The following is a 14,001-nucleotide window of genomic DNA, read 5'->3' on the forward strand; positions in this document are numbered from 1 at the left end:
TGACCATTTTTGTGTAGGTCAAAGGTCAAGGTCACTAAAATTTAAATTTAATTTTTAAGTCGATTTTTCTCAAAAAAAGTATATTTTTGATATTTTTTGAGTAAAAGCAAAAAATGTAGCTCATGAAATTCTGCTTCTGGTGGGTGATTTTCAGAACGGCATTGTTTTTAGTTTTCCTGCAATTCTTGTCCGAAGATCTAAAAACGCGTTTTTTTCGATACTTGGCATTGGCAAACTTTGGTATATTTGGGAATATTTTCAAAATCTGTGAATAAAATACTAGGAGAAACCTCATAGACCATAAATTGTCAGAAATATTTCTTAATATCGCTAAAATACCAAAGTTCGCCAATGCCGAGTATCGAAAAAAACGCGTTTTTCGATCTTCGGACAAGAATTGCAGAAAAACTAAAAATAATGCCATTCTGAAAATCACCCACCAGAAGCAGAATTTCATGAGCTACATTTTTTGCATTTACACAAAAAATATCAAAAATACACTTTTTTGAGAAAAATCGACTTAAAAATTAAATTTAAATTTTAGTGACCTTGACCTTTGACCTACACAAAAATGGTCAACAAAAAAGTTGTTCAGAATAAAAAGTTACGCTAGAAAGAGAAGAGAGCAGATCAAAATTCCCACTAGAAGCAAAGATATTTGCAATTTTGACTTTTTCAAAAAACCCGAATTCCAAAAAAAAGTATTCAAAATTTTGATTTCAAATTTTAGTCAGAGGACCCTCTTATCAACCCGAACAACATACTTTGATTACAGAATGGCATTGTGAACCAAAAATTTAGGCCAATTCGCGGTCAATCATTCATGAACGGTCCCAGCACTTTTAAATATTTTATAAGAAACATATTACGTAAATAATTAGGATCATTATCTATATTTTAATTTTATTGATAAAGCTTTTTGCATATGTTACGTATATGCTTTCCACCAAAATTTTAATATTGGATCGTACTCTGATTTCACATTGGCTTATAAAAACCACAACATAAATAGTTCATGCCTCATTATGCCTCACACCAGTTTCGGCTTTTTGACTTTGAACCAGATTAAATCATGCAAAAATTGTCTAATTGCCCTTCAAACGATCCACTAATTTTCTTAATCAATTTTAAGGCGTGTGGTTTTTGTAAAGTAAATTGGTGAGTTTTTTGTTTTTCTTAGCCTAGAGTGTCAGATATTTTCGGTTGCCTAAATTCAATTATATGTGCATATCGCAGTTATGTGTACATAATGTTCAAAAATGTTGTAGTGTACATACAAATTATAAATTTTTTTTATCTGCTTGAATATTATCAGATTTCATAGTAAAATTTGGATATCATAGATGTCACAGTTTCTTCTGGATATTTAAAATGTAGATGATAATCGATCGTCCGCTTTTTATATTTTTTCATTAAACTTTAGCACATATTCAAGGTTGAGGATCGCTCTCGAGCAGAGCTCAAGCGTCATTTTTTGACATGGCTAAAGCGAGCTTTTTCTTAAAAGAACGTGGAAAAAGAGTGCACTTGTGTGCTCTTTCCATTTCTTTGGAAATCATGTAAAAAAAGTGGAGACGCGCCTCTTTCTTTTTTATGTGAGGCGATCACTTGACACTATCGAATATTGAGTTATAATATAATAAAAGGAAGTTTGGGTGTTTGCCATTGGATTGTTGATTTTATCTTGAGTATCAAAAAAATGTTAATTAACACAAAGAATAGTCTAAATTTGTTTAACTTGGGGGCCATTTTTACTCAAGTTGACGATATCATTTTACGCAAAATGAAAAATTTGCGAGAAATATTTAAAAAAAATCTAGAAGCTGGGTTGGACTGATTGCACAACAACTTAAGAAAATTTCTGGAGGGTTAGATGTTAGATCTCAGCATTTTCAGACATAATATAGCAAGAAAATTTTTCAATACTCACTTTTAGTGTCTACGGAGGGATTTAAAAATTTTGTTTGGGTCAATATTTTGACTTCTTTGGAGCTTCCTCAAAAACAATAATTTTTCATGAAGTAATCAAACCTTTGATGGAAACAAAGAAAAAAATCCTTTATAAGTTATCAAAATTCGCTTGGCTGGCGCTCCCACGTGTTAGATATCTCCGAGCAATTGTATTTTTATATTTTTACCTCCATAGATTTTCATTTATTTATTTATTTATTCTCCATTCATGGTACTTACAACGTAAAAAAGTACGCTGTACAAAAAAAGCGGAATCATCGTCATACAAAAGTACAAACATACAAAAAAAAAATGCCAAAAATACAGGAGTCCGAAAAAAAATTTGTACAATGCTGAAAATACATGCTAGGGTAACAGCAAATTGCAAAAAATCCACACGTTTTTGGCATTCTGAAGAAACGACCTGAGTGCTTCATTCATCGCTTGCAACGTTTGCGTATACTATACTTTTCAAATATCAGATTTTTAATTTGTAGTAATCTCAAATTTAAAATTATTGATACGCAGAAACCTCATGCCGATCAATTGTAGGAAAATATATAATAATTTCGCGTGGACACCAGATATATAAATGGGTTTGCTATAAAAGAAATACTTCATCGATTTTTAGGGTGATGTTTGTAGAAACAAAAAGATCCTTAAAAGAAACAAAAACCTAGCTTTCATAGGAAAGTGTAGCCAATGGCAAAAACGGCGCTGAAATTTTTTGTCTGGAAAATGTAAATTTTTACACCTTCTTCTTATTACCGTAAATATTTTATTGATTTGCTCTAAAAATAAGAACAAACCGGTTCAATATAAATATTTCTAAAATTAAATTGAGGAACTACATTAAAAAATCTTAATAAATTTTAAATGACAAAACAAAAAACATCCTCAAAGAGGAATCGGAGAAAAACAAATAATAAAATAAAAATAAAAGGTCGCATTTTTTTGCCGAGTTATTATTAATTTACCGGCTGGAATTTTCGAATAATCCTCGTTTGTGAGGACTTTGTAAATCTGAGCTCTGCAGTGGCCAAGTGAACTGCAAATTGAAAAATAAAATGGGTTAAAATTTTATTTCAACGCGCAGCAAATAAAAGAAAGGTAATTTTAAACACACTCGACTTTATTGGAGCATAGGCGTAAAATTTTTCGCACTTTTTCACTATTCTCATTAAAAATACACATCATTTTCGGCAAACGCTGAAACAACTCTGAAAGACTGAAAATATGCAAGAATTTTCACGATTTGTTGAAAGAGTAATGTAACTCGAAGAATCCTCTTCGTATGTTCTCCACCTGAAACCAAGTCCGAAATCATCATCATCATCGTCCATATCAATATCCGAATCAAAACTATAAGAGTTTGATTCGTTAGTTTCATAATAATCTGCAGCAATTTTTCCATCGACATCTTGCACTAAAGTGTCCACTTGTTGATCATTAACAAGCCAATGGAAGACTTCTTTATTTTTGTATTTGGTTGCAATATGCAACACAGTTTCATCCCTATTGGTTTTTTGGTCCAAGAGTCCTGAATTCTTTTTATGCAACAAATCCGCTATTTTAGCATTGCTCATCGCAGCAGCGTAATGCAGAGCGTTCCAGCCGTTATTGTCTCTGGCGTCAACTTGTAGTTCTTCAAATGTAAGCAATAATCGGCACATTTCATAATGTGCTTCTCCGACAGCAAGGTGGAGGACTGTTCTCCCATCTCTCGTCATCACTTGAAGAAAACTAGGCTCTTTTCGAAGCAAGAAATCTGCTATTTGAACTGCTGCATCAGAAGATCGTGTCATCAAGCAGTGAAAAGCATTCCACCCATTATCATTCTCGGCTAATAAATCCACTCTGTTCCGCACCAACCATTTACACATTTTTACATTTGCTGCATTTGCTGCCATGTGAAGAGCCGTTTCGTTTGTCAATGCTACTTGCCTTATGAGGGATGCATCCCTGTCGTGCAGGAATGTAGCAATTTTAACACTCTCGTCTTCAATGTAGCTCAGAGGGCATGGCTTCGCAGATATGAAGTGCAAGGCATTCTCACTATTGAAAGTAACTGAATGTAGGAGCTCGGGAGCGATTTCTAAAACGGTTTTAATCACTGGAAGATTTCCTGCTTCTGCAGCATAGTGCAAAGCATTACGACCCTCAAAATCTATGCTATCAGCGTTGATGCCAACTTCTTCTATCAGCCATCGACAAACTGCTGCTAGATTTGATGCATTAGACTTGGAACCTGCGACAAAATGCAAATCGTTCTTCCCAGATTCACGTGTTTGATGCAGAAGGTTTTGATTTCGACCAACTAAAAACTTAAGAACATCTATATTTCCGTCTTCAAGAGCCACTTCAAAAATCAGCTTCTGCATTTCTTTGGTGATGCTATTATTTATCGTGGCAGGCCAAAGAGCTTCAACAGTGTCCAAGTTTAAAGGTGGAATGTTTGTTAGATGATGAGTCTCTATGCAGGCACCAAAACGTATCAGATATTCTGCACACGTGGCACTGTTATTTTTTATGGCTACCTCTAGAGCTTCACTTTTAGCTACATTATCATCGAGCAGAGCCATGTCTAGTATAAACGATAGCATAGCATGGTGATTCTCGAAAGCAGAGGTTACAGCAACGTTCTTGATAAGCTCTCTTAATTGGCATGATCGAACTACATGTTGAAGTAAGTTCATATCTGAGTCTTCACTCCATTGAGTCATTTTTCTTAAAAATTCTACATTCTTTTCCTTCAGCTTCGAGGTAAATATTTTGACTGCTATCTCGCAATCTTTTAGCTTTTTTAAAGCGCCAATTTCAAATAGCTGCATCAAAATTTCTTTCCCATTCAATGCTTTTTCAAACAATTCATCGCTACAACGAAAATACATTTTGCCTTTTACATTCTTGAACTTTTTATCAAATTTAATTTGATTTTTAACTAAACTAAAAATTGCAAAGAGATTTTCTACAATTATTATATTTAGAGCAATATAAATTGATCTGCTTCTGCTTAATAATTTGGAAAACGTCGGGAGCAAATTTTCACCAGATTCTGAGGCAAAATACATATTTATGAACATTCTAACCTGTCTGTAACCATCACAAAAAATGTCATCAAAGGACACCAAATTTTCATTTTCCCAACAATCGATGTAACTTTTCGCTGCGAGAAATTCAGCAAACGTTTGGTGAACAAAACGGAATTGTCCGCCTCTAAATGTAACAATACCAGTAAAAGTATTTTTGAAGTTCTCGTAATTTGCATCCACTAAAACAGTTTTTTTTAAGTATTTGTCCGCTAAATCTTTCAGTTCGTCGACATGTTCATTAACATTTTCATCAAAATGGGCTTCATCTTCTTTGTGAGTTTTTTTCATCACTTCGCGAACTTTCGTGTAAATTATTGTCTGGTATATTTCGAACAAATTCAACCCGTTTTGAAGATTTGAAGAATCTAATATTTCAGCAATCAATTTCAGGTGAAGAGGGTTACCTAAAATATCACTGTGCCCTGCTTTTTCGAAAACCTCTATCTGTTGCAAAGAATCTTTTTCGTCTCTATTTGAAATTTTTCTCATCATTTCAATTTGTTTAAATTTGTCCAACGGCAATATTTGAATCACTTTTACATTTACATAAGTTTTTACACTTTTTCCTAGAAACTTGCGACGGATTTCAGATTCTTCATGAGGCCGCGTTGATATCCACATAGGTACTTCTTTGTTTACAGCTTTTACAAATATCTCTAACATTTTCTTACGTTGCTTTGGGCACATTTCATCAAATCCATCAAAAAACACTATCAGCTTTCTCTTGAAAATCATATTTATAATGTCAACCTCGTGATTTCCGGTCGCGTGGGCTAAAACAGCAGAAATGGACGGACATTTCTTTTTGGATGAGACAAACTTGTATATGTCTATAAGAGCAACGAAAAACACATTCATTACACCAATAAATCTACTTTGCAATTCGTATGCTATCTCACGCATCACTGTCGACTTTCCTGACCCAGGTAACGAGGATAAAAGCCACAAGTTATATGTATTCATCAATGTTGCACGAACAAGAAGTTCATGATAATCTATTGTGTCTATGTTGACGGAGCCAAATTTTCCAGTGAAGTGGGGTTTGACGAAATTTCTCTCCAAATCAGGGAATTTCAGCAAGTGTGGCAACGTCGACACAAGTATTGCGCCTATAGTTTCTTGCTGATTTTCATTTCTGCGCAAGTTCACAGAGCAAAAAAACTTGCCCAGTAGTTCTTGCAAGCTTTCGTCATTTCTCAGCTTTGAGCATGCGAAGATTTTGAATAATTCTCGACGCACATTATCATCTGCAATAAAGGTTTAAATATTATACATATAAATGAATTTTGCAATCAGCAATTCATTAATGTTGAATATTATATTATATCGTTATGAATTTTCTATGATGTAAAATATTAAGGGGAGGAATTATAATAATTAAACCAAAATTTTGGAATTTTTAAATTACAGAAATTTTAATTGCTGCGCAGGAGAATCTCTGTGTTTAACGCAATAGCGGCAGACAGCATGTCCGTCACCTTTAAAGGGTCAGTTGCTTTTTAATTTAATAGTTTTTCAATGAGGCCGGTCTCATTTTTTATACTTATACATATTTTTTTTTTTATATTTATGTCCTATAGGACCATGGTGCTATTTTTAAAATATAATAATGTAATCCTAATTTGATCATAAAATTAAATTTTTTGTGAATGGCATACCTTTTTTTCTAAGTATAAATGCAAGCCAGGAACTGTGATTAGTGGCCCTTATTTTTGCAAGATTTGTCAATTCGGTCAATGGACTTGCCTAGAAAATAATTTTAAGAGTTGTTAAGAATTCAATTTACTGAAATATAATTTAATGATAAATCTATATACGTAGATTATACTTTTCCAATGCTGACGCTGTCGTGATCAGTATTTTCTGTATCTATGAAGAAAAATAGCTTTGGTTTCCCAATCCAATCCTTGTTGTTAGGCCCTAATAGACCATGAATTATTTCTCCAGCTGGCTTTTGGATCGCGCCATTCACCTTTATACAGATTTTTCCATCATCCTGATCACTAATTTCAGCAAAAATAAAAGCCATAAAACAGCCGTATTTATGCCACAAATCTTCTTCTAAAATATAGATCATATCATAATAAGTTAGATAAAGTTGAAATTTTTAATATTTACCAGATTGTTTAAAATAATGCGAGAGCGAATCCGTGCTTATTTTCACTCGGATTGTTTCAAACCCCAGATTTCTTGTTATTGCTAAATCAAGATTCTCTATTTCATCCATTTCTGCATTGCCTTGATAAAAAATAATGGCACGTCTCCTTCTGATAATGGCTTCAGACATGGGATTCCTCCAACTGAAGTCAATGTTTTTATCCTTCTTCAACAAGTATAAAATTTCTTCTTCAGATGGTAGATGGCCTACAGCATCTTTTCCCTCACTTAAATTTTCTTCATTCTCAATATCAGACCTTTGAGCAATTAAATGAATATATATTTAAGAACACAATACATGCGCTTATACATGTCAAGAGGAGCAAAAGCAAAACTTGTGTCCGCTGGGAAAACTTTTAATTCTGGTGTTTGACCGTCGTTGCTAAATGTCGTAGACCTTTCATGAATTCTATGTTGAACAGACGTCAGAAAGTGTAAAACACTTTTAGATTCCTTCATTTGATTCAGCTCTTCGCAAAAATATCTCACAATCCAAGTACCAGTGAGATCATCTCTTCTAGCTGTCGTGGCTTGATATGGAAACAAAAATACAAATAATGCATAATGAGAATTATTACAAATTAAGATTATGTTCTCATATAAATAAGATCGTGCATAATAATAAAATTATATTAATATTAGTGAATATAAGATGATGCATACTTTCAACTGTTGCATACAGGATGACTAAGTTACGTATGTTTGGCTCGTATGTAATTTTGCAGCTATCTTGATTGTACACTAACTGTGCATCATCCACATTTCCATGTACGCTATCACGCAACTGCCCTCGGCAAGGCTAAAAAGAACGCAAGAGCTCATATTAATTATGATTCATTACAATTTTGATAAAAAAAACCTACCCCCAGAATTAAGAACTTCAGGCAATTTGGAAATGTATTCACCACAGATTCAAAGACCTCATTTGTAGTGAAATTTTCATAAGTTACTGGTTCATTCTGAAGAAGAGTGTCGGTAAAAATAACACCGCCCTTGAAACCATGAGATAATATGTATAGGAAGAAAACTGATGGCTCCATATCTGTTGATCATTTAAAAAGCAGAGTAATTAATTACCAACTTAAATAAAATTTCTAATTATTTTTTTATTCCCTTTTATAATACCTTCTGATTTAAAACATCTCTTGATTTCATCTTCACTTTTCAGCATTTCCAGCAAGAAATCCTTTCTAGGTGACTGAAGCTGGTAAAATTCACACTTCCTTTTTGCTTGAAATGTTTTTCTTAGATTTTCTACGTCTTTATCATCGCCTAAACGTTGTGGATACACATCATTTCCTGCCTCAAAAGGATAATGTACAACAAGCACGAATACGCTTGAAAACAAATAAGGATCAGTTGCCCGATTTAATGAATGAATAAAAATTAATACTTGTCTGCATTTTTCTTCAGGCCCTCTGCCTCAAAGAAGCCCAGATTAGCTTTCCTGAAGTTTGAAAGCTCGGAGGTCACTAATGTGAATTTAATTCAAATAAATATTTTTTTAATAAAACAAGTGAAATGAGAAATATTAAAATTCAAAATCAATGAACGAGTAAACCTTGAATCCACAAACCTTGCTTATTATCAGGTGGTTGCAAGATGGGTTTCAAATTATTTTCCTCCATTGCATTACAGTCGTGTTATCAAATTGACCAATATTGAATTAGTAGGAAGGGCCTTCTGTAAAAAAAGGATAGAATAAAATTTATTATTTTCATTTAAGTGTTCATGCATATGTAGTTTTAGTAATTTTTTATGTTGCTGAAATTCTGAAACAGTCAACTTACAATTAATTTAATGCAAAACTCCTCTGTCCAAATTTACAATTAACACATATCCGCGTTTATTTTCTTTTTTGCTGCAATTAGTAACTTCAATCTTTAGCTGCGACGCTTACCGCTTACCATATAAAAGTTTTAATTATTGTGGTAAACATATTGAAACTGATTATTAGCGATTTCTCTTTTTTATTTAATTTCACCTAACGCATAAAAATATTGGGGGAGATTCAATAGACTTAGCTCTCCCGGGATAAATCCAAAGGGATAAAACTTAAACATCTGTCCCAGGTTAAATATTTATTATCCCGCTTTCAATTTTTTGTCCCCAAAAGCTGCGTGCGAGCTTGGTGCGTGCTGCGTGTCTATTTTCGCTTTGATGAAGACATCTTTAAATGTTTCGGAGCAAAATAAATAAGCAATTGGTTGGATACAGATTTTTTTGTTATCTTAAGATTTCATTTTTGCCCTCATCTCCATGATCATCACAAAATTCAGATTTGAAAAAGTTTTTTGTTCGTTGCAATTGTCCAAAAATTAAAAAGTTCGCGAGCATGTTGACGATCATTTAAAAACCAAGCTGATTTGATTTTAGCGCTGGTCAAATGTTTGTCCCGTTGAGGGGGCTAAGAAAAGTTATCCCCAAAGATTTGGGGACAAAAAATTGAAGGCGGGATGAAAAAATATTTAACCCGGTTAAGTGGTTTAAATTTTATCCCTTTGGATTCATCGTAGGATATCTTTTATCCTGGGAGAGCTAAGGTGTCTATTGAATCTCCCCCAATATGTGCAAAACCTTAAAATATATATATACATTTATAGCATCAGATGCTATTGCATTTTATTTTTGTTTTACTAATTTTTGGTCAATTTCCTTAATTTTTTGGTTTATTGTCATAATACCTCTCTCAATGATAAAAGATAGAAGATGCCAAAACTAAAAACCTGTTTGTTCTCGTCAAGTGAATGTACATATAAAAGTCTTCAGCGAACGTGTTTCTTAAGCGATTGACCTTGAGACGGTCAAACATTCTATTATAATTCTCTTGGTGGCTTTAGCAATTTTCTCAACAAAGCCACGCAGAAAATGAATTTCTTTTAAATACGGCTGAAATCATTGGTGCTAGAGGGAAGGTTTAATTTTTTCATGGGATATTCAATTTTAATTTCTACTTTTGTCAATCTTGCAGGAGGTCAGGAATATATCTGAGAAGTGTGCACATAGAAATCCAAGTAGGATGTATCCAATTTTTGTAAAAAAAAGACACTTATTGTGCGCGTTCGAGAAACAGCGCGTCAGAAATATGTTTCATTTAAAAAATCATGGACTTGGAAATCATGGGAACACTGAAATGAAAAAAAATTTACTCAGTGGGTAAATAGTTCATGGATATCGAGTGTATTGTACAATATTTTTCAAACAAAAGGCAAAGAAAATTCTGCTGTTAAAAATTTACGGTTGAATAATAAAATTTTGGCAAACTGTACCAAAAAACTGCACAGAGAGACTTCAGAAGTTTTTCCCCGTTACTGTATGCTACCATAGATAATAAAAGCACACTTTCTTTGTTAATAAAATAATATAACAATAAACAGCAAAAAATAGTAATAACATACCCTGATCAGATGGCGATGGCACAAGCAAGCCTCTTTATAGCTGAAAAAAATTAAGTTTTTATATTTTCACAAGCATTAATCCACATTACTCATGCAATTTGCGCGTTCATTCACAGCAGACTAAGCTTTTTTTTAATTTAAATGTTGAGTATTATAATTTTCAGATATTACCATAGTTCTAGCCAAATAGGAAATAAGCCAATGAAAAATCGTCAGCTAGCTGAATCAAGCTGAATATGGTCCTACTTCTACTTTTCAGGAGTGACCAGGCCAAGCCACGAGTTATAAAATACTCTAGCAAGGATCTTTTAAAATGAAAGATCCTTGGGACCTCAGTGGCCTCACCAAGCTGGCAGTGCAGGCGCCGGCCCGCTTCTGTGAGATGCGAAGCACAGATGGGGTGCCATTCGCTAGAATTGCGCGGGCAGGTCAGGCTGGTGCAGGCATCTGGTGGCGGAACGACGACTTGCAAAAGTTCGCTCAGGAGTAAATATGCGCGAAGGGAAATTTCTTCAGATTTAATTTCACCCGTGCCGAGGCAGAAGCTGACTTGGGCCGAGGAAGAAACTCGCGTCTCGGCTGAGGCGATGTCGGATCCGCAAGCTCGCTGATTTTGAGCCGCCCAATTTGCCGATGGTGAGTGAAAATGTGTGTGTTTTGACTTCAAGTCGCCACTTTCCTTGAGGGGATGAAAATTGATCTCGCAAATTCTTCACTCACCCTTGCGGTTTTTGTCTCACTGAGAAAAGTGACGTACGATATAATGCAAATTATCGTATTCGTGCTTTTGGTTTTTATTTTTTTGCGATATCAAAAAATTTACAACCGAAAGCTGTTCTTTTATTTAATCCTACGAAAACAACCCTTTTGTGCTGAAAGGAAACGCCCCCTTTTTAAGGGATGATTCCTGGTCTTTTGAGTCAAATTTGTCATAACACAACAGAGATGAAAAATTTTGATACATTGTGCAAAAAACTATTTTTTTTGTTTTAAAATGTTTATGTTATTTAGATGGTTTATTATAAAAGGAAAATGATCTAATTTAAATAATCTTCAAGCAAAAGGGGGTGTTTAAAATAGGTTAAAACAGTTTCTAGTTCACTTCTTTTTTATCTGCGATGTGCCAAATTTGTCTTACTAAAGCCAACCTAAAAGGCAGCCCCGCCGTTCATAAAAAGTGCTCATTAGGTCCTACCGCAACTTTCTTCCTTCCGAATGAGAACCACTTTCTAATGCGCCCATCGTCCATAAAAGTAGTCAATTTAGTCAATCGGATCTAGATTAACTTCGAAGACGATCTTGACCTTGTTTGCCAAATTTCTAATTGAAAAATAAAAATAACACAACATCATGATGTATGATTTTGTGAGGGTAAGAAAGTACAATTAATAATAATAAAAGTCGTAAAAAAAGATTTGAAATAAAATAATGGATTTAAAAATAGTAGCATTCAGTGAGTATTAGTTTTTACCAAGGTCAAATATCATCTCTGATTTAAAATTCAGATCAATTTAAAATTCCAATGTGAATGCTGTGTTTTAAGGTGACAGCAGCGATGAGGTCCCTGCGGATTGCAGTCGCGGCGGCTCGTCTGCCAAAATTTGAGGTCAAGTCAGAGCTGCCAGAAATGAGTGAGTATATCCACGTGCTCTATGCATGCACTGACAATGCGATTAAAAATCAGTCTGTGATTGAGAACAGACACTTTCCTCGCGCCCTCGGGGGTTCTGCATCAAGACAAGCTTTTGTGCTCCGGCAAATTGCTGCCGCGGCACTTCTTATTACCCGAGAAAATTCAACATAGCTTGATCTCTCTCAAGCTTCTCACACAATATAACCTTGAATGAAACTCGTTTTCGATGTTAAAAACTCGTGATTTAAATGGCGTTTTAATTTTCATAAAGAGCTAAAAGTTCTGTGCAGACCAATCTTATCACATCTGCTTATAAATTCTCGATTCTGATTTAATTAAGACGGTCTGACTTTTCTATGAACATGATTATTTTTGTGGTTAAAGAAGAAGGAAAAGGCTGTTTCTACAGACCTCTTTCCTTTGGTTTTCCAAATGAAAATATTACACTACAGACGGTTCAAGAATTTTGTACTTCTACTTATTATTTAAAATTAAAAAAACGTGACAATAGATTAACAAGAAGATTTCGTAAAATTTTACTAGAACAATTACGTTTTTCTTGTTTCGTTTTTTACTTCTTTCTATCTCAAAAATATAATTTAAAATTTTTTGCAAACTGTAAAGCAAGCTGAAAAAAATACTTAATAGTTTTTTTTTTTATTTTGATCATCTGAATTGAATAGATGTTGATACTTTTTAAATTTCATCTTCTTTTTTATGTTTGACTCGCAAATTTTAATGTGAATAATAAATTTTAAGGTTTTCGTCCTACTGAGAGGACTGTTTACCTAGGAATTTATAGGAGAATACAAATTTTAACAACAATGTTCTTACATTTTTAATGCACGTGTCATGAAATACTCTATATAAATTATATTTTTTAATTGGAAGCTTTGAATCACTTATTTAAAAGTTTTAAGTTTGCCAATATATCATCAGTAAATTCATCAGTAAATAATTTACTAAATTGTGTGTATGCTCTCTAAAAAAAACCTTTGAAACAGTTAGTTTCTACTGATGTTTGATGAGAGGTATGGTCATCAGTTACTCATTCAGTTATACATAATTCCAAATTTCTGAAGTTTTTAACTTTTTAGCGAAAGAGCGATAAAAACGTCGAGGAACAGCCTATTTGCGTTGTGCAAGACAGCTCACTATGTACTTTTAAAAGAAAGAACTATACAAGCACCGACAGTGCTATATGTTTCCACGCATTTATTTTACGCACGCGTTTTTTATTTTACAAACATGTGAACTTACTTTTAGCATACTTAGGCTTCACTTTCTTTCTCCGTCGGCTTGTTGAGTTCGTTTTTATTCAAGCCTTGGATCAATATTTATTATTCTTTACGCTCTTTCTGCACCAATTCATGTCCTGTTTGCAGCCATAAACTTTGAGTTGCGCACCCGAAGCCGTACATTTTGTAAATAAAAAGAGCTCTTTACTGCGTGATTTTGCGAAAACATGAGAGTCCATCTCCCTTTCAGCTTCCCTTTGATAAAACAGAATGCGCAAAAATCGGACAGTTGGAGGTTTCCTTAGAACCCATTTTTTTTAGTAAACTCTTGGACAAGAATATATCATGGGAATAAACATTTTCCCACTTTATCGCTGGTTTGATCTTTTGGCTTAAAGTCGGGTTTAAAGTTTATGCGGTGTGATGTACTTTTTGTTTTTTAAACGTGCTTTGTTAGCTAAACAGTCCTAAAAACCAAATGTTAGCACACTTCTTGAATATCGATTGTATAGAGCATAGGGCTAGGAAAAATT

The 14,001-nt window shown here is 33.8% G+C and overlaps 2 protein-coding genes across 6 annotated transcripts in view; one reads left to right on the plus strand and one right to left on the minus strand.

Moving 5' to 3' along the window:
- Window positions 1-10,967, minus strand: LOC132196463 (uncharacterized). Of its 3 annotated transcripts, none has more exons than XM_059619138.1 (12): window positions 10,769-10,967; window positions 10,598-10,637; window positions 8,776-8,879; window positions 8,593-8,671; window positions 8,325-8,536; window positions 8,063-8,241; window positions 7,863-7,998; window positions 7,510-7,729; window positions 7,161-7,456; window positions 6,871-7,103; window positions 6,701-6,788; window positions 1-6,289 (listed from the first exon to the last, which is right to left on the minus strand). In XM_059619138.1, the coding sequence occupies exons 3-12, from the start codon at window positions 8,825-8,827 to the stop codon at window positions 3,144-3,146; spliced, it is 4,641 nt and encodes a 1,546-aa protein (XP_059475121.1). In that variant the 5' UTR covers window positions 8,828-8,879; window positions 10,598-10,637; window positions 10,769-10,967; the 3' UTR covers window positions 1-3,143. The 3 variants fall into 3 exon arrangements, with proteins under 3 accessions (XP_059475121.1, XP_059475119.1, XP_059475120.1); XM_059619136.1 differs by having other exon boundaries at window positions 8,776-8,882; XM_059619137.1 differs by lacking the exons at window positions 10,598-10,637; window positions 10,769-10,967 and adding an exon at window positions 8,990-9,107 and having other exon boundaries at window positions 8,776-8,882.
- LOC132196470 (alpha-1,6-mannosyl-glycoprotein 2-beta-N-acetylglucosaminyltransferase) overlaps window positions 10,946-14,001 on the plus strand; it is an 18,459-nt gene continuing 15,403 nt past the window's right edge. The window contains exons 1-2 of one of the 3 annotated variants that reach the window (XM_059619148.1): window positions 10,946-11,245; window positions 12,141-12,228. The gene's annotated coding sequence lies outside the window, so the exon portion shown is untranslated. The remainder of the gene's footprint in view (window positions 11,246-12,140; window positions 12,229-14,001) is intronic. The other 2 variants (XM_059619147.1, XM_059619150.1) reach the window with 2 other exon arrangements.

Source organism: Neocloeon triangulifer, unplaced genomic scaffold (genome assembly GCF_031216515.1).
Source record: "Neocloeon triangulifer isolate White Clay Creek 2 clone unplaced genomic scaffold, ASM3121651v1 ptg000012l, whole genome shotgun sequence".
Taxonomy (NCBI): Eukaryota; Metazoa; Arthropoda; class Insecta; order Ephemeroptera; family Baetidae; genus Neocloeon; species Neocloeon triangulifer.

Bases quoted from the DNA above. Each gene is read 5' to 3' on its own strand.
- LOC132196463 (XM_059619138.1), bottom strand. From the start codon at position 8,827: ATGGAGGAAAATAATTTGAAACCCATCTTGCAACCACCTGATAATAAG. The intron at 8,672-8,775 runs GTTTGTGGATTC...AATTCACATTAG, and splicing joins ACCACCTGATAATAAGCAAG to TGACCTCCGAGCTTTCAAAC. The intron at 6,789-6,870 runs GTATAATCTACG...ATTATTTTCTAG, and splicing joins ACAGCGTCAGCATTGGAAAA to GCAAGTCCATTGACCGAATT.